At 35.9% G+C, this 23,964-nt stretch overlaps 2 protein-coding genes across 2 annotated transcripts; one reads left to right on the forward strand and one right to left on the reverse strand.

Moving 5' to 3' along the window:
- Positions 1 to 459: 459 nt before the first annotated feature.
- Positions 460 to 3,679, reverse strand: GLY3 (glyoxalase II 3). Its single transcript, XM_012991358.2, has 9 exons — positions 3,072 to 3,679; positions 2,147 to 2,275; positions 1,884 to 1,991; positions 1,667 to 1,801; positions 1,334 to 1,375; positions 1,164 to 1,223; positions 1,021 to 1,074; positions 860 to 884; positions 460 to 754 (listed from the first exon to the last, which is right to left on the reverse strand). The coding sequence occupies exons 1-9, from the start codon at positions 3,309 to 3,311 to the stop codon at positions 663 to 665; spliced, it is 885 nt and encodes a 294-aa protein (XP_012846812.2). The 5' UTR covers positions 3,312 to 3,679; the 3' UTR covers positions 460 to 662.
- Positions 3,680 to 17,103: 13,424 nt separating this feature from the next.
- On the forward strand, positions 17,104 to 23,226 carry LOC105954342 (uncharacterized). The gene is made up of 6 exons (XM_088811918.1): positions 17,104 to 17,191; positions 21,499 to 21,733; positions 21,824 to 22,048; positions 22,121 to 22,213; positions 22,291 to 22,446; positions 22,717 to 23,226. Exons 2-6 carry the CDS (start codon positions 21,506 to 21,508, stop codon positions 23,089 to 23,091), a joined length of 1,077 nt encoding a protein of 358 aa, XP_088668044.1. The 5' UTR covers positions 17,104 to 17,191; positions 21,499 to 21,505; the 3' UTR covers positions 23,092 to 23,226.
- Positions 23,227 to 23,964: the final 738 nt, after the last annotated feature.

Raw genomic sequence — 23,964 nt, forward strand, 5'->3', positions numbered from 1 at the left:
ATATAATTTAACCCACCAAAGGTGACAACATGACCAAAAGTGCAAAAACAAAAATGCACGTTCAAGACTAAAATCGTTTTAGGTGTTAAGCATCGAGACTGAAAATGCAATCATCCCCATTCTTCACCTCCGTCAATTCAACGACTTCTCGTTTTTGGAGCTTCTCTCGTTGTGGAATGAAGCCCGGAGTTTGTTTTTGTTTGATACATTTTTGTAATGACTACTTATAAGATCATTTGAGGTTAAATTACAAAAACCTCCCTCAACTTATGCTAAATCGCGAAAAACACCCCCACCTATCTGTAATTACCAAATCAACCGACATTTGTTTCCGTCTTACACTGACCCCCTTATAGTGTGATTTTCCAAGGAATATTTATTCTTTCACGGAATATTCCCCGAAACATGTTGATTCTACCCCTAAAAACAGCTGTTGCAAGAGTTCTTTTAATTTAGAGATGAAAGTCAAGAGGGATATTTATCTTCTCAGTAACAACATATTTACCACAGTACAGTAAATGTGTTAGCCCTTCCTTGTAAAGACTAAAAGGCAAATTTATTCAACACTTGTAAATACAATTCCCACAATTTTCCCGATAACAATTTTGCACAAATTACTCGACTTTTGAATGACAGGCAGGCATTACCTCTGGAGCAAGATTTTACGAGCCTTTGGATTCAATATCTTGCAAACCACAAACCATGTTAGCAGGGACTGCTACGTCTATCATCTTTGGGTACGACAAGTTCAAATCTGTATTATTTTAAATTTAATTTATTAGTTATTTGCTACGATATATAATACGACAAAACTTTGCATTGAATTAAACAGAGACTCAACAACGGCCAAAGTACTTACTTGCCATGATGGTTTTGAATGTTTCCTGCAAAAAACGACAAATCGGATTATAGCGCAATAATGAATTACGATTTGCTTTTCAGAAGTGAGATGGAAGAACAACTGTTTATTAAAATGACGAAGTTGGCGAAAAAATTATTCATTTTTAGCCGCGGAATCACCTCATCTTTTGTAAGGCGGGGATTGTAATGCATCTCTTCTCCAACCGTAGTCACCTAAAAACCACGAGCAGCATGTGTATAGTAAGCAACTGAAGTCGTTCGGTGCATCAAGAAAGTAACGTAATTTTTATATGTATACTTACAGAGAACCCCTTGTAATCATGAGCAGGATACAGAAATGTGTCTTTAGGCAATGTAAAGATCTGTTTTTTGAGCAAATTCTCAAACGAGCGTTAGTTACGCAGATTGCGAATAGACGAGTGTTAATTTAAATTCACAATTTTATGAAAATATATTTCATCTGCATTCCTACCTGTGAATGAACCGACTTGTAAAGCTGTTCAGAACTTCCACCCTTACCAAAAAAAAAAAATAACAGGGGTGAGAATAATGAAACGAGTATTACTGAAACGAAATTTGGACAAATCGACTAAATGAGAATAATTTCTAGACAGATTGTGCATATGAATTCTCAAGACTGAGAATCGAAGTTTCTAAAAGCGGGAATGAATGATATCGTCTTATTGTATATACTGAATTCATAGTCAGCACCTATGCATGAAAGAGATTGTTCAAGAATCGAGGTGACGAGAAAAAGACAACTTAGACTTTAAGTTTGAAAAGATTCTCATGAACCAAACGATACCTGAAAATCAGTCCGACCACAACCACGAATTAATAAAGCATCACCCGTAAAAGCCATCCTTGGTTGAGGCTGAGTCGGTCCATCACCTGTGACATACGTAACGCAACCCTGAGTGTGACCTGGCGTTGCACGAACCTGCAAGAAGATACAAGTATGTGATATAAAAGGATAATACAAAATACTCTATTTGTATTTCATAGCAATTCATTTCATTTACCTCGAGAAAGAGATCACCGAAACAGATTTTATCACCAGTTTCAACAAAGAGGTCCGCTTTTGCATTGCTTGCTTTAGAAATAATAGATTTCAATCCCGGAACTTTGCTCTGCAGGGTACAGCCATGTCAACACGGAAACGGGTTTTAGTAGAGAATGCATGCTAACATAAGATTTGATCTATCGAGCAAAATAAAATACGCAATAAATCTTTAGAACTAGTAATAAATACAAAAGAGAAAATGAAAATAAAGTTAGGACAAACCTTAAGCAAACCAGTACCGGTGACGTGATCTGCATGTACATGAGTATTGATTGCATAAATGAGATTCAAACCCAACTCTTTAACGAGAGAAATATCCCTATCCACGGTCTTATCCACCGGGTCAACCAACTGTATCAAGAATATTACATCAGTGGGTAATACAAAAATCCAACCACGCAATATAACAAATGTTTAAATTCTTATTAATCGTGAGTTATGAAAAGTTCGAATCGTCTGCCCCACTGTAAATCCAAAACTGAAGTGCTTTATTTTTGGGTAACAGTAGATTGATTTAATTTTCTATTGTCAAAGGAAACGAAAAGGTTACGAAAATAAAGCACGAAATTGTACTATCTATCACCTTTGTGATTCTGCACCATCATATATATCTCTCTCGAAGTGGTCCAGCAATCTATTATTTACAATAATTTAATTATCTACCACCACCAGTCTTGAAGGAGAGAGCAATTCGTTTTCGTTCCAATACATAATTTACCCAAGTAAATTCAAATTCCATAAGTAATTTAAATTAAAAATAAAATAAAAATATGTGAAAGAGGATTTAATTTCATAGAGAACAAAAGAACATTCGGAATCCACCAGAAAATAGGGAAAACGCTAAAGATTTTATCAAAATTCGAAATTCTTCTCGGAATTAAAAAGTTATTTAGCAATTCTAATCCGATTTGATACTCAGTATCAATTTTATTAAAATTCGAAATTCTAATCCAATTTGACGTTCCGTATCAATTATATTAAAATTCAAAATTCTAATTTTGCAATTCTAATCCAATTTGACGAATGAATCCGTATCAAATAGAAAGAGCTACCAATACACAATTCAGTCCTACACACAATGCAAAAATCCAATTATCCTGAAATTCAAATTCAAAAAAAAAAAAAAAAAAGAAAAAAGAAAAAATACCAGAGCGGGTTTATGAGGGTGAGAAAGATCGGCGAGGAGGTAAGTGTAGGTGGACGACTCCTTCTCAAAAAGCTGTCGGAAAAGCAAACTTGAACCAGATGACGTGGCATACGAAGCCGAACCCATTTGCGATCGAAGCTTTGCAGCAAATGTAACTACTTCCGGAATACAATACTTCTTTTGAGGAGAAGAGAAAGAGAAGCCCACTGAAAACTTCAATAATCGGATTTTCGAAAGCATTTCTGACTAGATTCCAATATAATACCGACTGTGAGTGAGTGGGGGTGGGTGGGTGGGTGGGTGGCGATTAAATCAACACACGACGAACGCATCTAGGGTTTTTCTTTATATATATATAATGTATATTAATGATCAATCCAATGTGTAAGCGATTGGATTGAGGGATTATTATATACAAGATGACAGAGGAGTGAATAAAATACTAAAATTTTATGATTGGGCGGTTTGGGGATTTAGGAATGGGATTCTTGGCGGGTTGCCATTGGTGGTTTCGTAGGTTACAAGACAGAGAGTGATGGATTCAGCTGAAATCGCCATTGTTTTTTTTGGCAGAGATGCTGCTCTTCTCTCTCCTCCCACTTATAAACAAGGGCAACCACTATATGCAATCCGAAATTTACTCAGGGCATGACCAAATAAAATTTTATACTAAATTAAGTGTAAAAAGACTATAATGACCTTAGTAAAATATAAACATAATTACACCAATTACTCTTGCAAGATCAAATTAAAAAAAAGTAAAAAAAAAAGAAAAGAAAAAAGAAACCAAACACAATTGAAGAACGGGAAGGAGGGAAGAATAGAACTATTTGCAGATTCGCCGTCGCCGATGAAGTCGACCACCACCGCCGTCGCCGTTGCAGTCGACAGTCGCCACAAGTCCATTTAGAGCATAGGGTATGATTTTAGGGTTAGATTCCACCCCCATTGTTGAAGGAATTGTGGTTTTTAAAATATCGACATGTACTTGTCGATTTTTTTGTAAAATTTCGACACATTGGTGTCAAAATTTTCACTAAATTTCGACAATAAGTTGTTGTCAATTATTTGCATTTTTTTCGACATCAGTGTGTCGATTTTTAGCAATTAAATGACATGCTGGCGTCGATTTTTCAGAAACTGAGAAAATCGACGTTGTAATGTCGTTTTTATTGCTAAATATCGACCTGTAAACGTCGAATTTTTGTGTACGCGAAATTATTTTCGAAAAACGAAAAAACGATCACAAAGCTAAATAAAGTACAACATTTCTTATCTCATTGTGTTCTTCGACCTTAGAATCATCCATATTAATGTTTCGTGTGTCCATAATGTCGTTCTTTTCAAGTTTTAGTAAGATTTGAGGGTTTTGTTTGATGAGGGTTTTTGGAGAATATGAAAGAGTTTTTTTGTGAAGAAGAAGAGGTTGGGTTTTGTTGGTGAAGAAGAATAGTCATTTTTCATTTTTATTTTTTTGGTCTTGCAATAGCAATTAGGCATTTTTTGAATTAATAATATCAAAATAAATATTGGGGTCATATTTGTAATTTCCAGTCTTACTCTTAGTAAATTTATTTATATTTTGGTCTTGCATGAAGTAAGGTCTTGCGCTTAGAAATTTTGAAATTGTAAATAAGTGCAGCCTATAAACAATTGTTTTTTGTTTTTTGCCCAACTTTTACAATTAATATCAATTGGCACATATTAGTCTCTCATCTTTCTATTTTGGGACAATTATGAATTACCTATAAGCCTACTTATGCTTAATCCCTATTTCCACCCTTGAAATATTAACTTTTGGTATTTTGCATCCTCGACAAAAATTAGTAGCACTTTGCAACTTTGGAATACAATAAATTATACATGGTGCACTCAGGTGCGAGTCCACCCCTTTGGCAGGGTGGACTCAAGTCCACCATCAATTTATAAATTTCCCACTATGTTATATTTATATATCTATTAAGTTCATTCAATTTTTAATAATTAGTCCACCTTAAATCAAAATTAATGAAAAAAAATAATAATAATCCAATTGTTTAATTAGTCCACTCAAAGTTCAAAATAATGCAAAAACACTCTAATTTCTTTTTTTTTTCTTCTTTTTTTTTTTCTATTTTCTGATTTTGTCACAAAAAAATATCTAATTTTTTTCAAGGGTGTTGCCCCCTTACCCCTTGAAAATTTAGTTGTAACACATTCCTGGACTCGCCACTAGATGCGCTCCCTGATTTAATTTTCAAATCATTTTTTTTATATTCATCAATCATTTTAAAACTACAAAGTGCAAAAATAGAAATACTTCTCATCGATATATTGAGTTATTTTTCCTTACAAAACACAAAAAAATAATAATTCTTCAGCTATTTTGTGGATTATATTTCTCATAAATTTCATGGATTCAGCTATTCAGCTATTTAAAGATTATATTTTCTTCTAAATATTTCTACAAAATATTTTCCCTAATGACAATAGGAGATCCATCAATCAAATAATTTGGTGCAATTTTTTTAATAAAGAAATTATAATTTTTTCAGTAATTCGTTGTGAGTTTATTTTTACATTTTGGAAGAGAAAGTATAAAGACATTAGGGACATGAGGCAAAAGATATTGATAAATAAATAAAATAAATTAGATGGTCATATGGGATTGACAGCTGGTCATTTTAAATCAAGAGGCAGCTAGATACAAGCTCGCTTGTATAATAATTTTGCATGAGTTTCTCTTGAGTATTGTTGATTATATTGGTTTCAAAAAATACTTTTTGTACTCTTCAACTATTATTTAAGATGATATCTAGAAACACAATCAAGAGGGATATATTTAAAATCCATGGATCAGAAAAAAGAGAAGGTTATGAAATTTATTGAGAAAAATAAAAGTAGGGTTGCAATTACAACAGATATGTGGACTTCAAGCAATAGGAAAAGAGGGTTCCTGGTCGTCACTACCCATTATATTGATAATTATTAGGTTTCACAGAATCATGTGACAAGGTATTCATTTTCACATTAATTCATTTCTTATATATACTTTGTAGTTCACTTTATAAATTATTTTAATTAACTTATGTTTAATTTTATCATAGGTTTATTTATGTGCCATCTCACACTAGTGAAGTTCTTTCGGATGTTCGTATGGATTGTTTGCTAGAGTGGGATGTTGAACGAAAGTTATCCACCTTTATTGTGGACAACTATAGCACCAATGATGCCATGTTAATGATACTCTCTAATTAGAAGCTATTTTCATTGATCTTGCATGGATCATTGTTACACATGCGTTGTGCTGCTCATATTCTAAATATGATTGTTCAAGACGGTTTGGTGATTATCAAAGATATTGTATTGAAAAAGTGTGTGACGCTGTTGTTTTTTGGATTAAATCAACAAAGAGAAGGCAAAAGTTTGAAGAAGTTGCTAGACAAGTGCGTGTTTATTGTACTTAGGTGTTAGTTCTTGATGTAAAAACACCTTTGAATTCAACTTTGTTGGCGCCAGATTTATGTTAGTGAAGATTGAAGAAATCCGCCATACGTGGAAATTAAAGATTGGCAAAGATTTGTTTTCCATGTTTATTTTGGAATTAATTAGAGTCTTATTCTTGTAATATTGTTATTAGGACTTAGATTTATTTTCATGTATTATATTCTAGTTAGGTATCTTTTGTACTTATCTAGAATAGAAGTAGAAATCGACTAGGATTCTATTACCTAGTTAAATCGATTTCTTAGGGCTCAAGTTAGGTTTAGGGTGGTGATTTCATGCCTATATAAGGCCCTCAACCTCATATGAGTCTCATGGAGCTTTAAGAAGAAAAATCCAATCATAAAGGCTTTGAAGGGTGCAGCCCGTGCTGCAGCCCTATCGGCACATCAGGTGTGGCAACATAACGGGTTTCTTCTACCAGACCATAAAGAAGATCGGCGTTTCGGGATAAGTGCTTAAAAGATCTCGGGAGAGGTCGATCGCCGTTTGAAGGGAGTTCAACATTGGAGGAAGTCCAAGAGTGCGGATGGAGGAATTGCTTTGAATATCGACAAGTTCGAGTCGTGTGCAAGAACGGCATATTACATAAAGATGGAGTCTTTAGTATTTTTCTTAAGTCCTATTAATGTACACTTAAATCTGAACTAGTTTTGCAAGTCCTCGTGGATGTAGGGTACATTTGTATCCGAACCACATTAAATTCTTATGTTCTTTATTCTGCTTTTAGTAGGTTTATTACTGTGACAACACAAGAATTCTGTTACCACACCTAATGTCGTAACAAGTAATATGTCTGAATAGAACGAGTGATTTTTCATAGGCATTTAAAATCAACAAACTTATCTAATGCTTTCTACCGCTTTGGTGTATAAGGATGTTTTCTTCCGGTTGAAGCAACATGAGCAACTCTACAATTTCATGCCAAGTGATGATGAGTGGACTTAGCTGACATTTGCGAGAAATTAGGTTTATTTCATAAGGTAACCGAGTTGTTTCATGGTACTACTTATCCTACTGTTAATATGTTTTTTCCTAAGATCTGTGAGATTAAAATACATTTGACTGAATGGTGAAAATCTACATATGATTAGGAAGATAGCATTAAGCATCTTAGAAAAGTTTAATGATTATTGGAAAGTGATTGATGGCATCATAGGAGTTGCAGCAATACTGGCTCCACAATTCAAGATGAAATCGGTGGAATATTTGTTTGGAAAAAAATTATAACATGATTCTTTTTATGAAGTCAGTAAAGTTAAGGACATTTGTTATGATTTGTTTGATGACTACAACTCCAAGAAGAAGGGTATTAATGTTCCAGTGTCTGATATGTTCCAAGACTTTTAGGAATGAGAATTTGGAAGAATAAGAGGAGATTAGAAAAAAAGAGATAATAAGAAAATTTAAGAGGAGAATTCGTTATGTATTAATTCATTCATATCCATGTTTCCTTACATTCTTCTATATTTATAATACTATAATTAAAAACAACATCTACTCTATTCCCTAGAATTGTGCAGTACGTGGGAATAAGTCTCACTCCACTTCTGCCACTAATAAGACATATTCTTATGCATGACTAATTCTACTAATTAATTTACTAATTAATCTAGCGAATATTTATACTAACTTATGCACGTATCATTCCCACCCGCTTCGAATATCCTTGTCCTCAAGGATAAAATCTTGATGTATGTATGGGATCGTTTGGACTGTTTGGAGGGTCGGTTGACTAGAAATCTTCCACGTGCACATTCTCGATCATATAGAATTGAGGTCGTTGGCAACGATGATCTCGTTTGAATTTTTCGTCACAATAGTAGCACATGCCTTTTTGGCTTCGTTCACGAGCTTCTTGGCCATTTATTTTTGTAAATGTGGGGGGCAAGATATTTGGATTATTAGTAGCTCGTGCAGTGCTTGAAATGGTGGGTGGAGGGCCTAGACCGGCCCGTTCCTGGGATTTCGGAGGCCCAAGGCGAACTTTGTGAAATGAGTCGAAATGGGGGCCCCTTGTATATTTAGCTAAATTAATATAAAAATGAATGCATGCTATATTTTTAGTGACACCATATTAAAATTAAAATAAGTACTAAAAATATTTGTAGTAAAAAAAAAACTAATAAATAATCTCGAAACAGTTATGATATCATTGAAAAATAACTCTTCTTGCTTTCTGAGCTGTAAAATTACTAATCAAACTACTGAAATCAAGTTTTTCTGTCAAATCTTTTTCAATGGACAATATAGCTAATCCATTTAGTCTTTCATGGCTCATGGTTGCTCGGAGGTAAGACTTGATTAATTTCAATTTTGAGAAATCTCTTTCTGCAGAGGTAATCGTGATTGGTATAGTCAATAGTATCATGTAAGCAACCCATGCATTCGGAAACTACCATTCATCGCTTTCAAGTAATTCAACACTCCAACTGCCGTTTCTGCTTCTTTCGGTAGAATTTCTCTCAGCACCCTTAGTTCATGAAATAAATCTTCCCCGTCAATATCAGATTCCATATCGTGTTTAAAAAAAATTGAAGCTTAACACAAGATGCCTTCAGTCATTCGTCGTCTTCCAATTTCCACTTCTTTAAATTTAACAAAAATCCAAATTGTCCTTCAAACTTCTGGAAATCTTCAAATCTCTGTCTCAATGAAGTAAGAGCTTGATCAATAACAAACATGAAAAATTCAAATCTAAAGGTTTCTTCTGCTAACTGGGGTGTGTATTCATTCTCATTCTCGTCAAATTGCCATTTTCTTTTAATTACCCGTCTCGTCCGAAATACGGGTTGAACACCCAATATTGTCGCAATGACCAGAGCTTTTTTTTTTTTTTTTTGCTTTCTCAAAAGATGTTTCTCTGTACTTCAAAAAGAATGATGAGTCATTTCAACTGCCGCAAAGCTTCATCCATATGCATGTCTTCATTTTGAAGTGTCATACTGACATTATTCAAAAAAAATAATAAATTATGCCAAATAACCAAACTCATCAAAATATCAAAGTTTTCGAATTCATTTATGATCAAACATTCAGCTTTACTAGTTATTGTTCCATCTTCATCGTTGTGTGCCAACTCAAGTAAAGCATTTCAAAGTTCTTCGGTTTGTCGTAGCAATGGTTTCACACTTTCAATACGACTTTCCCATCGTCTTTTGGGACAATGGTTTAAGAGTAAGACCGATAACATTAGCCTTCATAATATCCCACCGCTTTGTTGAAGCAGAAAATAAGCAATATATTCGGTGAATAACCCCCAAAAAAATTACCTTGGAGACAACAGCTAGCCATATCACAAAGTGCAAGATTCAGACTATGACAACCACATGGCATGTAGAAAGCTCTTGGATTTCGATCAAGTAACCTCTTTTGTACACCTTTGTGTTTTCCCTTCATATTCGACCCATTGTCATAACCTTGACCTCATAAATCATGGATGTCTAGGTCAAGAGAATCTAATACCTCTTCTAGTTCACTAAAAAGGCCAAGTCCTATTGTATCATCCACTTTCAGAAACTCCAAGAAGAACTCCTCAACTTTATTGGGCTTACAGTAACATCCACACATCGTATCACAAGTCATTTGCTCTTTATGGCTTACATCAGGCCTACAATCAAGTATAACAAAAAAGTATTTTGTTTTTTTTTTTTTTTTTTTCCACGATAGCCCTCTTGACTTCACCAGCCAATAAATTAATCAATTCCTTTTGAATCATGTTACCGAGATAATGATAATGAATCTCTTTTGTTTCAATTCTTCGAACATGCTCTTGCATTATGGGATCGAACATTGAAATCATTTCAATGAACTTCAAAAAATTTCCATTTCCATCTTTATGAAGTTTTTCATTGTCTCCTCTAAATGCCAAATTTTGTTGTGCAAGAGTTCGCACAAGTGCAATTATTCGAATCAACCACCAATAATCTTTCTCTCTATTAATTTGCTCTTGCAAACCTTTATCAATTGTTTTATTTTTCTTTAGCCGCATCTCCAATTCGATCCACTTACTCATACACATAATATGGTCGATGTTGCCTTCATGATTATGTAATCTATGAGCAAGATTTTTCCAATCCTTAAAACCAGTGGTTGCTTTGACTCATTCTTGAACCATTTGCAGCAAAAACAAAAGACCTTATCAGCAATTTTGGAATAAACTAACCACTTTCTCTTGTGTCTCTCTCCATTTGGAAATTGTCGGACGTAATGTGTAGAAGAGAAATGTCTACAAGAATCGTCAAGAGGGTACTCAAAATCATCATACACATCTCTTATAGGGTCTCGTTCTACCAAAAAGTCTCTTGTCTTTACATCAAGTTTGTCCCATTTTATTGGATCATCACTTACTTGCTCACTCAGCACTTGTTCAACTAGTGGATCATTATCAATTCCAGCCTTGGTTGTTTTCATTTCTTGGTTGCCATCTACAGTTGGATTTTCTACTCCACTGTTTCATTATCATTCACATCCTCGTCCACCAATTCTTCGACTATTTCAATATTATTAACTTGTCCGGCATAAAAAAATCTATGCAAACCTCCTCTTCTTTTCATAGATCGATCAAGTTCGTCTCTTTTATCCTTCGTGTTTCTTTTTTCACATCCAGAAGGATATACTCTAGGAGTAGGACCCATGACCACGACAGTAAGAAATTTTGTACCAAAACAAGAAAATAACACATCAAAATATGTATTATAAATTACAAAATATAATGAAAATATCACTTTCAACACAAGAAATATATTGAAATATCAGTCCTTCATAGTATATATATATATATATATATATATATATATATATATATATATATATATATATATATATATATATATATATATATATGGTATACCAAATAATGAAAAAGACTAGAATTTGGGGAGGTGCGATGTAGCCTATAGCCACCTGTCGATTTAAATCGGGTAGAGGTCGGAGAAATGTAGGAAAGCAACAATTGAGAGAAAGTAATAAAATCAGGATCAAAAAATTTGGTGACTTGAATTTTGGAATTTAAGAATGAAATTTGTGTAATCTGTGTTTCAAATTTAAGAGATGAGTGGAAATTTGGGGTTTCAAAATCCAGAATTGAAGATTAGAAATTTAAAATTTGGGGGATATGAAAGCCCTTAGGGTATTTGATCATGATGAAAAATTGAAGGCCTCAATTTGTTTGTTAGAGAAAATAACGTGGGTGAGGCAGTGGAGAGAAATACAATAGAGAGAGAAGGTAAGAAAATAAAGACAAAAAGGTTAGGGGATATTGCGTAAAAACAGAAAATAGAAAGAAAAAAAATATTTCTTCATGGTTTTATGTTTTATTTTAGATATTCTTTAAAAAAAAATTAGTTTATTAGGTAAAGTTTAGTTTGAAAACAAATGTCCTTTAATAATAATATTATGAATAAATTCTAAAATAATATAAATATTTTTTTTTCAAAATCGGGCCCCTCTAAATTTCGTAAAAAATCGAGGGCCCAAGGCTGTCGCCTTTCTCGTCTCTCCTCAGAACCAGGCGCCTAGAATACCGGACGTGAAAGTAGTTGTGACTCTCAAGTTTGTTGTTGTAGTTTGCAAGTAGAAGGGTTGTGGGTTTTGAAGCATGTTTCTTTCCTCCACAAGTCGTGCCACGCCTATCGCATCTATTAGAGAATTAGGCTGCTTAATTTTCACATCTAGACGAATCTCATCGAAAAGACCTGCAATAAAACAACCGATTAATTTTTTTTCCGGAGGACCGTTCACTTGGTCGGATAATTTTCGAAAGCCTCCTAGTACATAGCAACAATTGTAGTTTGTTTGAGGCGGGTGAGAGATTCAGAAGGATTTTCATAATCGGTCGGTCCAAAGCGGCTTAAAAGAGTGGTTGAAAACTCGTCCCACGACAAGGGTCCTCGGAATTTTGTTAATCATTGGTGCCACTGCAAGGCAATCCCCTCAAGATGAAAGGAAGCGAGTTGAACATGTTGCACGGCTGGGATATTTTAAAATTCAAAACACTGCTCCGCCTTGTATATCCACCCCATTGGATCCTAGCTGGTAAACTTTGGAAATTGCAACTTGAGGTTTGTGTTTGGAAAAAGAGTTGGAGGTGTGCGAGTTATAGCTATGGTTTTATTTTGCTTGACTGTTTGTGATGTTTCTCCCGCAGCAAAGGGGTTGACATAATTTTTTTTGGGAACTTTATGTTGTGCAGAAGAAGCCCGTAGAGCTTGAATCTCTTTGAGGACAATTTGGAGGGTATTGTGTCTTTGATCAAAAATTGTATTCATGTTTGACAAGGATTTCGAAAACCTCAGTGCGAAACTCGGCATTGGATTTATTCCGAGTTTCCATGGAATGTGGCTCTGATACCACTGATATGTTCCAAGACTTTTAGGAACGAGAATTTGAAAGAATAAGAGGAGATTAGAAAAAAAGAGATAATAAGAAGACTTAAGAGGAGAATTTGTTATGTATTAATTCATTCATATCCCCGTTTCCTTACATTCTTCTATATTTATACTACTATAATTAAAAGCAACAACTACTCTATTCCCTAGAATTGTGCAGTACGTGGAATAACCTCACTCCACTTCTGCTAACTAATAAGACCTATTCTTTTGCACGACTAATTCTACTAATTATCTACTAATTATCCACAAATATTTATACTAACTTATGCACGTATCAGTGTCCTCGCTTGATAATCAATCTTTTGGAGGTGATTTTCTTTACGATTATGATATGCTTGTTAGTAGACAAAGAAGTATTGGAGATGGGAAAGTAGAGTTCGATCATTACTTAAAGGATTATGTTTTATAAAGAAGCCATAATTTTAATATTTTATCTTGGTGGAAAAATAATGGAGCGAAGTACCAACCTTGACATTAATTGCAAGCGGTATTTTAGCTATTCTCATATCCACGGTTGCTTCAGAGTCCACTTTGATACGAACCACGCCAACCATGTGACGAGACCCGATATCAATACTTCGGATATCAAATCCTGGACCGTCCAAAAGAAGGAATCAAAGGGTGGAACCGCGACCCGTTGTCTATAAAGAGACAAGAACCTTGGTATGTGAAGACGCCACAATCAATTATGGAAGATTGATTGATAAGTCAGATGAACGTACTGAATCCTCCGATATGTTCGAAAAGTTCTTAAAGAACTAGAGAGAATAATCTCACGATTTAATTAATGATCAAAGTTGTATTTCACAATGAATAAGAAGGCATATATATATCCCCCAAAACTTGGTCTTCAAGAAAGGAAAATAAAACCCTAAATCTACTTAATAAAGGCTCTAAACAAGTGAGCCACGAAATTAAAGAGGGCCTTAATAGAATAGGCCCATAAAACACTAATATGAGCTGATTAGAGACGAACCCACGAATTTAAGGTAGGGTTGGCTTTGGTCTTCATCCTGTTTGCTCTTATTTTCTCTACTTGGACTGATCTTTAGCCCGGATGGTTCCCACACTTGTCCAGTGACTCCGCCACTTGAATATGCATAATCCAGCCTTGTTTATCACCATTGAATGAAGCTTTCTTAGTTAAGACATTTTGGATCAATGCAACAATCTTCTCCTTGAATTGCCTCGACTCCTCGTTACTGGTTCGGTTGGGACTTGGATTGGATCATCTTGCCAACTACTGGTCAGACCTCCATCATTCCCCTCCTCTTGAAAAGGATTTGTCCTCAAATCATCACCTACATCAAAATTACTCAAATCAGCAACATTGAAAGTTGTACTAACATTATAGTCACCTGGCAAGTCCAGCTTATACACATTATCATTCACTCGCTCGAGAACTTGAAAAGGACCATCTCCTCTTGGCAGCAACTTAGAACGCCTTTGTACTGGAAATCGTTCTTTTCTCATGTGCAGCCAGACCCAATCTCCAGGTTCAAAAACCAACTTGCGACGTCCCTTGTTCGCTTGCTTGGTATATTGTTATGTTCTCCTCTCAATATTGAGCCTTGTTTTTTCATGAATCTGCTTCACAAGTTCAGCCTTTTTCTTTCCATCCAAGTTAACACTCTCAGATAAAGGTAGTGGAATTAAATCCATTGGAGTCAAAGGATTAAAACCATAAACAATTTCAAACGGTGAAAACTTAGTAGCAGAATGAACAACTCGATTATATGCAAACTCAACATGTGGTAAACACTCTTCCCATGTTTTAATGTTTTTCTTGATAATAGCCCTCAGCAAGGCAGACAAAGTCCTATTTACTACTTCAGTGTGACCATCAGTTTGTGGGTGACAAGTAGTAGAAAATAATAAATTTGTTCCTAGCTTACACCACAAGGTCTTCCAAAAGTAACTCAAGAACTTCGCATCACGATCAGAAACAATTGTCCTAGGCATGCCATGCAATCTAACAACTTCTTTAAAGAACAAATCAACAACATGCGACGCATCATCAGTTTTGTGGCAGGGTATAAAATACGCCATTTTAGAAAATCTATCAACGACAACAAAGATGGAATCCCTACCATGTTTTGTCCTAGGCAAACCTAACACAAAATCCATAGAAATATCAATCCACGGTTCATTGGGAATAGGCAATGGTGTGTATAAACCATGGGGATGTACTCAAGACTTAGGTTGACGACATGTAACACACCTACCACAAATTCTCTCAACATCTCTCTTCATGTGTGGCCAATAAAAATGTTCTTTCAGCATGTGTAATGTCTTTTCGAAACCAAAATGACCCATAAGACCTCCCCCATGCGATTCAAGCACAAGTAGTTCATGTATAGAACACATAGGAATGCAAAGTTTATCTTCCCTAAACAAGAATCCCTCATCCCTATAGAAATTATCAAATGCACCATTTTCACATGCTTCATAAACAGTACCAAAATCAGCATTTTGAATATACAACTCCTTAATTTGTTCAAAACCAAGTAATTTACATTAAGAGTAGAGATTAAGGTGTACCTTCGAGACAATGCATCAGCCACAATGTTCTCTTTATCTTGCTTGTATTTGATGACATAAGGAAATGTCTCAATGAATTCCATCCATCGGGCATGCGTCTTGTTCAGCTTGTGTTGTCCCTTCAAGTGCTTCAACGATTCATGATCCGTGTGAATCACAAACTCCTTAGGCCAAAGATAATGTTGCCATGTCTCTAAAGCTCGAACCAAGGCATACAGCTCCTTATCATAAGTCGGGTAGTTTAAGGCTGCCCCACTCAACTTTTCACTAAAATATGCAATCGGTCGTCCCTCTTGCATCAAAACAATGCCTATGCCTACTCTGGAAGCATCGCACTCGATCTCGAATGTTTTCGCGAAATTTGGTAGAGCAAGTAAAAGAGCTTTGGTTAACTTCTCCTTAATTAATTGAAATGCTTTCTCTTGCTCGTCCCCCCACTTGAACACCACATTCTTCCTTATCACCTCGGTCATCGGTGCTGCAATAGTGCTAAAATCCTTCACGAACCTCCTATAGAAACCAGCAAGACCATGAAAACTTCGAACATTTGCTACACATGTCGAACTTGGCCATTCTTGGATAGCTCGAACCTTTTTTTCATCAACCTGAATACCTTGGGCACTCACAACAAAACCAAGAAAGACAAGCTTATCCGTGCAAAATGAACATTTCTGCAAATTAGCATACAACTTCTCTTCCCTAAGAGCATGTAAAACGGATTTCAAATGCACAACATGATCATCCAGATTTTTGCTATAGATAAGAATGTCCACTAGGCCAAAATGCAACACTGGCGACGTTTTTTTTCGCGACGGTTATGTTTTCGTCGCACATTTGCGACGTTTCTGTGATTAAATCGTCGCTATCAAGTTTTAATTTAAAACCCTAGCGACGATTCGGGATAAGCGTCGCTAGCAAGCGACGTAAAGTATACAAACGTCGCCAATACGGGAAAAATAAAATAAAAATATTTTTTGTGGCGACGAAAATAGTGTTTCGTCGCTACTTTACATATTTTGTGATTTTATATTTTAGATGTTGCGACGTAACAGGCGGATTAGTCGCAAATATTATTAAAAAAAAAAAAAAAAATATACGTTGCGACGTTTGTTCATAAACGTCGCTCGGAGTTGCCATTTATTTGTAATTTATTTATATGTTGCGACGGAAAGGTAAAAACGTCGCAACAGTTTTAGTAATTTTTTTTTTTTTAGTATTCCGGCGACGATATTAACAAAATCGTCGCACAAAATGTGCTCAAATTTTTTTTTTCGCATTTAGTAGCGACGGATTATTGAATTCGTCGCTAGTTCTCGGATATATTAGCGACGAAAATAGGAAACGTCGCAAAGATTGACTTATTACTCAATCAGGCCCTAATTAGATCTATTTCCTCCCGGCCTTCTCTCTCAAACTCTCCCCCTCTCCATCTCCTCCGATCTGCCCTCGCCGTTGCCGTCGCCGACCGCCGCCCACCGCCGCCGTCTGCTGCTGAGCCGTCGCCGACATCCGCCCGCCCGCCGCCGCCGTCTGCTGCTCACCCGTCGCCGACATCCGTTCGCCCGCCGTCATCCAGCCGTTGCCCCCAATTCCTTTGCCGTCGCAGCCGTCCGCCGCCAGCCTTCCGCCGCCAGCCCTCCGCCGTTGCCGACAGCCATCCGCCGTCCGCCGCCAGCCCTCTGCCGCTACTCCTCCAATTTCAAGGTAATTTTATGTTTTTTTAAATGTTTCTTTGTTTATGTTCAAAATTACTTGGGTGTTCGATTATCGATCTATTTTTAGGTTTTTTGTCGGAATTATGTGTTTGTTTGTTTTATGTTGATTTGATGAGCCTGTGTTGCTCGGATATATTCGGAATTATTGTTGCTCGGAATTATGCGAATTGTTCTTGGATTTATGTTGCTCGGAGTTATGTGTTTGCTCGGAAAAACCGTTGTTCGGAATTATGTTTGTGAGTCTGTTGTGCGTGTGTGTGTTTTGGTGAATGTGTATATATGTTTCTTTCTTCATTTTTGTCTGCTTTGCTACTGTGTCGGTGGAATTTTTTTTTTTTTTTTTTTTTTTTTTTTTTTTTTTTTTTTTTTGAAAAATAACTGAAAATTCTGGAAACATACTACCCAAATCGGAAATGTATGTTTCATTGTGGAAATCTTCGAAAAATAACTGAAAATGTCCGAAAAAATTCCGAAAATGAAGATTTCCGAAAATTTCCGATTTTCCGAAAATTCCGATAACAATTTTCCGAAACACCCAAATCCGATCCGATCCGTCCGATTTCCACTCCTAATTATGACTATAAAATATATAAATAAATAAATAAACCTTTTCGGAAAAATATTGAAAAATTGCTTTAAATTAGGGTAAATTACAATCACATCCTAAGGTAAAGCTAAATTATGAAATTTTGAAAAATTGCTTTTAATAATTGTGATCCTTCCCAATTTCTAGGTAATCTTGTTAATTAAAGCATGCCAAAAGATAGGAGTTGGGTTTTATTAGGTGATCGTCGGTTAGCAGCATATCAAAATGGTTGTGTGGAATTTATGGATTTTGCCTTCGCTAGATGTGACGTTGATAATAAAATAAGATGTCCATGTAGAGACTGTAAGTGTCGTAAATGGGGGGATCGTGAATTCGTTCATAAACATTTACTTTGGAGGGGTTGGGATAAGATGTATGGGCAACGCCGATGGACTCTGCATGGAGAGTCCGAAGAACAATACATTGGCGATGAAATGAACAATACTAATCATACAGAAATACTCGAAGTTGCAATTTCAAATGAACCTGTTGATGTACGTGATAACATGGAAGACTTACTGCATGCGTGTCTTCATCACGATCATCATCACGATCAAGAAGATCTGCACGAAGAACCCAACCCCGAAACTGATGATTTTCGTACCCTCATTGAAGAGTGGTGCATCCCCGTTTATGATGGATGCCGGGTATATACTAAACTTTCTTTTGTCATGGAGTTCTACAAAATTAAGTCTCGTGGCAAGATGAGTGATAATACATTTACTGAAACCCTTCAGTTAATGAGAAAACTTGATTTTTTAAATATACCCGACTCTTTTTATGAAGTTAAGAAGCTCATCGGTAAATTGGGGTGTGGTTACGTCAAGATTGATGCGTGTGAGAATGACTGCATGCTGTTTTGGAAGGATGACTTGAACTTAAATGCATGCAAAGTGTGTAATGCTTCAAGATGGAAGAATCCAGTAGAAAACCAACCGAGTTCTTCAACCTCTCAGCGCAAAAGGGTACCGAAAAAAGTTCTGCGACACTTTCCATTGATTCCGAGGCTCAAGCGGCTATTTATATGTCAAAAATCAGCAATTAACATGAGATGGCACGCTGAGTCTCGATGTAACGATGGCGTTCTCAGGCACCCTGCTGATTCTGATGCTTGGAAAGAGTTTGACAAGAAGCACGAGTCATTCTCTTTGGACCCTCGAAATGTAAGGCTTGGCTTGGCTACTGACGGTTTTAATCCCTTTGGATCATTGAGCAGCAAACATAGCACATGGCCTGTAATTCTAATGGTTTACAACTTACCACCAAATATGTGCATGCAACGCTCTAATATGATGATGTCATTGCTTATTTCTGGTCCTAAAGGCCCGAAAAATGGCATTGATGTTTATCTACAGCCGTTGATCGACGAGCTTAATGAGTTGTGGGGTTCTGGGATAACAACTTTTGATTCGTACACCAAGCAATATTTTAATATGCGAGCCGCACTTTTGTGGACTATCAACGACTTCCCTGCGCTTGGTAACTTGTCGGGGTGGAGTACAAGTGGCTATCTTGCTTGCCCAAGTTGTGCCGAAAATACTGTGTCTGAACGTTTGTACAAGTCTAACAAACAGTGCTATATGGGTCATAGTCGTTTTTCTGAAGACGGGGCTCCACCTCCGCCTTCAGGAGATGAGGTGTTATCAAAAACGGAGGGTATAAATGTTACATTTGGCGTAGGCCAAACAGTGCATCGAGCTTCCCAATGGAGAAAACGGAGTATATTCTTTGAATTACCGTACTGGAAAGATAATCTCATTCGGCACAATCTTGATGTCATGCATATTGAGAAAAATGTCGGTGAATTATTGCTTAGGTGGTTATTAAATATTCTTGGCAAAAATGACGGGTTCGACAATGCTAAGGAGGACATTGGAAAAATTAAAAAGCCACCGTCAGGCAAATCTGGTCCTCGATTTCCCAATCTCGTTCCAAAATTAGGAAAGTATCACAAGTTGTCTTCCCAATCCAAGAAGGCCGTGTGTGATGTTATAGCAAATGTTAAGGTTCCTAACGGCTATGCATCTAATATAGCCCGTTGTTTTGGTGAAGACAAAATAGGGGGATTGAAAAGCCATGACTACCACGTACTAATGCAACAGTTGCTTCCATTAGCAATCCGTAACGTGGACTTACCAAAAAAGTTGGCTAGTACAATAATCCAGTTGTGCAGTTTTTTTCGAGAATTGTGTTCAAAAACTAACTCAATTGAAGATTTTCGAAAACTGCACTCCGACATTGTGAAAATTTTGTGTGATCTTGAGAAATTGTTTCCTCCGGCATTCTTTGTTGTTATGATGCACTTGCCGGTTCATCTAGCTCATGAAGCAATGGTTGCTGGACCGGTGAATTATAGATGGATGTATCCGATAGAGAGGTACTTAATTTATTTAAAAATCTAATTTCTTTACTTCAATAAATATTTATTTTTAATAAATATTTATTTCAATCTCAGATACTTGGGTCACTTAAAGTCATTTGTCCGAAATAAAAAGTGCCCCGAGGGTTCAATTGCTGAATGCTACATCACTGAGGAGTGCTTAAATTTTTGCTCATTGTACACAGAAAGTTCATCTATGAACATTTCTGTCGATGATAGACAAGGCAATGAAGTGCGATCTAAGTACAGAACTCTTACTTATGATGAAATGGAAAAGGCACACAACTATTGTCTTTTTAACTCTGATGAAATTCAACCGTACATTGAGTAAGTTACTTATAAAAATCTTAAAACTACTACTATTTTCATTTGATTTTCATCCAATAAAAAACACAATTATTTTAGGGAGCACTTCGAGACCATTAAGAACAAAATCTCGACAAGTGACCCTGCTTACCAATGGCGCATTCAGCAATTACAAGACAAAGAATTTCGTCATTGGTTCCAATCCTACGTAAGTGTTTGGTTTAACTTTAGCTTAGTTTGTAAATGGTTTTAAAACGTAAAAATGAATAATTGGTGACTACATAGGTGCAAGGAAAGAGTGAACTGAGCGACGATATCAAAGCTTTAGCTTGTTCTCCTCAATTTAGAGTGAAGACTTTCAAGAGATTTGAAGTGCAAGGATTTATGTTCCGCACAAAGTCATCTGAAGAGTCTCTTTCAACTCAAAACAGTGGTGTTTTTGTCAAAGCAAAGACAACTACTTTCGCGAACTCCAAAGATAAATCTCCGAAAGAAGAAGACGTAGGGTACTATGGCGTAATAAAAGATATTATTGAACTCTCATTCGCCGTAGGTACAAAGAGGGTAGTTTTATTCGAATGTGATTGGGCTAATACTCGCATGAACAAGACGGACGGTTTGGGCTTTACACTTGTGAACTTAACAAAGCCAGATATAAAAGCAAGTCCCTTTGTTCTTCCATGTCAAGTATTGCAAGCTTTTTACGTTGATGATCCACGTGATAGGCCATGGGTGGTTCCGATTGTTATTAAACCAAGAGACAACTTTGCTTTGACTCCTGATGATCTCAATGTAGTTGAAGATGAATGTTATGAGATACTTCCTATAAATAATGACATAAATGCTATAGATGATATGGAAGAGTGAATAATTATTTTTGTTGTTCTAATATTTTTTTGAAGTCTTGTTAATTAGCTTGTTTGGATTGTAATGTACTTGTTTTAATGTTATCATTTTATTTGCCATAATTTATTATTGTTATTTGTATATATATTTCTGTATTGTATCTTATTTGCTTTCTCAGGTGAGCAATGTCGACGGAAGACATTTCTGTTGAGCCTATAGGTGATGAGTCTACAAGTACCGACATAGTTGATTTGGAGTTTGACGGTATGGGTATTCCCGTTGCACCCGGGAGGTACAAGTTGGCGGTGGCAATTAGTAACGAGGTTACACATTGGGACAATTTTGATCCGTCTATTTCATGGCCTAAGCACAAGAAAGAGGGTCGTGTCGAAGGATTGTGGAGAGCATTTAAGGTATTTGAAAGTTCAAATTATTTTATTTATTTCAGTTATTATAATTATTTTGTTATCAATTAATTATGAATTTTTTTGTATGCCTTTTAGGTAACGTGGAAACTTCCTGAAAATGAGGCTACGAAGAAATGGTTCAACGAGACGGCCAATTGTCGTTGGAAAGATGCAAAAAATAAAAGATTGAAGGCGGTTTTTGATAAAGCGCCTAACCTTGCAGCTGCTAAGGCAAATCTTCCGGATAGGATTAGCGCTCAAACTTGGGAGAGGCTGTGTGATCAGTTTCATTCTATTTCTACTCCGGGGGATGATGGGAAGGTAATATGATTTTAATTTATGATTATATTTTCATATGTTTATGTGTATTAATTTGTGCAATATTTTTCACAGTCCAAGTCCACTAAATGCAAGGACTCAAGAAAGAAAGTGTCGACAGACCACCATTGGGGTCGAACAAGTATCAATAGTTGGTCCTATAATCATGTAAGTGGCTTAATCTATAATTTTAATTTATTTAAGTTTATATAAAATACATACTTATTGTATAATCTATTTTTTAGTTTAAAAAGTTTGGCAAAAATCCTACCGTGGTTGACACGTATAAGAAAGCCTACATGGGCATTGATGCGTTGAGGGAAACCGGACCATCTATTAGTGAGGAAGGAGAGACAGAGCCGTATAACGGGACAGCAACTCCTGAACAACTTCTCATTTCGGTAAGTAAAGTGTAATTATATTCTTCAATCGGTAGTATGTTTAGATGTGTGGCTATGGATTTTTTTTTTGAGTAAATATGGTTTTGGTTATGTTTAGATGTGTGGCTATGGATATTCTTTATATGTTTAGATGTGTGGCTATGGATATTTTTTTTTTTTAATATGTCAAGTTGTTGTTGTGTACTGGTAAGGATTTTTTTTGGGTATGCTCGTATTTAGATGTTATGCTGTCGAATTTTTTGCTAAAGTTTTGTACATAATCATTTTCAGGCTGATTTGGAGCGAATTTATGACGAGACCATGCGTGATGGAAGTGACGAAAGCACGGCCAACTCGACTGCAATTGAAAAGGTTTTGGGAAAGAGTAAAGGCCTTGGAATTAAAAGTTCAAGCACAAGGATTGGAAAGTCGAGATTTTCTTCGACTCCATCAGACGTGGAGATTCAACTGGAGATTCAAATGAAGGCAATGCAAGAACAAATGCAAATGAAAGACGAACAAGTGAATCGATTGGAACAACAATTGAACGAAAACCGAGAAACAAATAAAGTTAAAGATGAAAAATTTGATCGATTAGAACAGCAATTGCAGGAAACCCGAGCTCTTTTGAACAACTTGCTCGAGCGTTTTAATGGTGGAGTATAAAAACGAGATGAAATTAGTGTGCCTCTTGAACTAATACATTTATGGTTTCAAGTTTTTATGTAATTTTTGAATTGATGTTCGTGTTGTATTTTGATATTTAATTGGTAATCGTGGTTTTTAATATTTTTGAGTAAATATGGTTTTGGTTTTTTTTTTTTTTTTTTTTTTAACAGGGGATTTTATTTGTAATAAAAAATAATTAAAATAAATAAATTAATCAAAAAAAAAAAACGTTTGCGACGAAATATAATTCAGTGTTCGTCGCAAAAAAAAATAGAACCGGGCGACGAAACAACTATTTCGTCGCCCACAGATTCGGTGAACTTGCGACGAATTAAACAAAATTCGTAGCAAATACATGCGACGATATTAGTTTTCCGTCGCTAACAATAAAAAAATAATTTTTTTCAGAAAATACGGTTTTTGCGACGAATGTGTGGTTTCGTCGCCAATCTTTGCGTCGTAATTGGATTTTCGTCGCTGACTTTGCGACGGGGCATTACGCGACGAATTTTTAATCATTTGGCGACGAAATTAAATCGTCGCTAAAGGCGAAAAAACGTCGCTACGTGACGAATTTCGTCGCGAAATTTCGTCGCCAGTGTTGCATTTTGGCCTAGTGGTCATCAAAGTAAACTACAACAAAGTTACCAATGAAAGACCGCAAAACATGTTTCATTAATCACATGAAAGTACTAGGGGCATTAGTTAACCCAAACGACATAACTAACCACTCATATAAACCATACATTGTTTTGAAAGCAGTTTTCCATTTATCACCCTCTCTCATTCTTATTTAATGATACCCACTTTTCAAATCAATTTTTGAAAACACACAAGCACCATGCAATTCCTCCAACATATCATCTAAGC

The sequence above is a fragment of the Erythranthe guttata genome, chromosome 13 (genome assembly GCF_056151865.1).
Source record: "Erythranthe guttata isolate IM_541 chromosome 13, IM_541, whole genome shotgun sequence".
NCBI classification, from domain to species: Eukaryota; Viridiplantae; Streptophyta; class Magnoliopsida; order Lamiales; family Phrymaceae; genus Erythranthe; species Erythranthe guttata.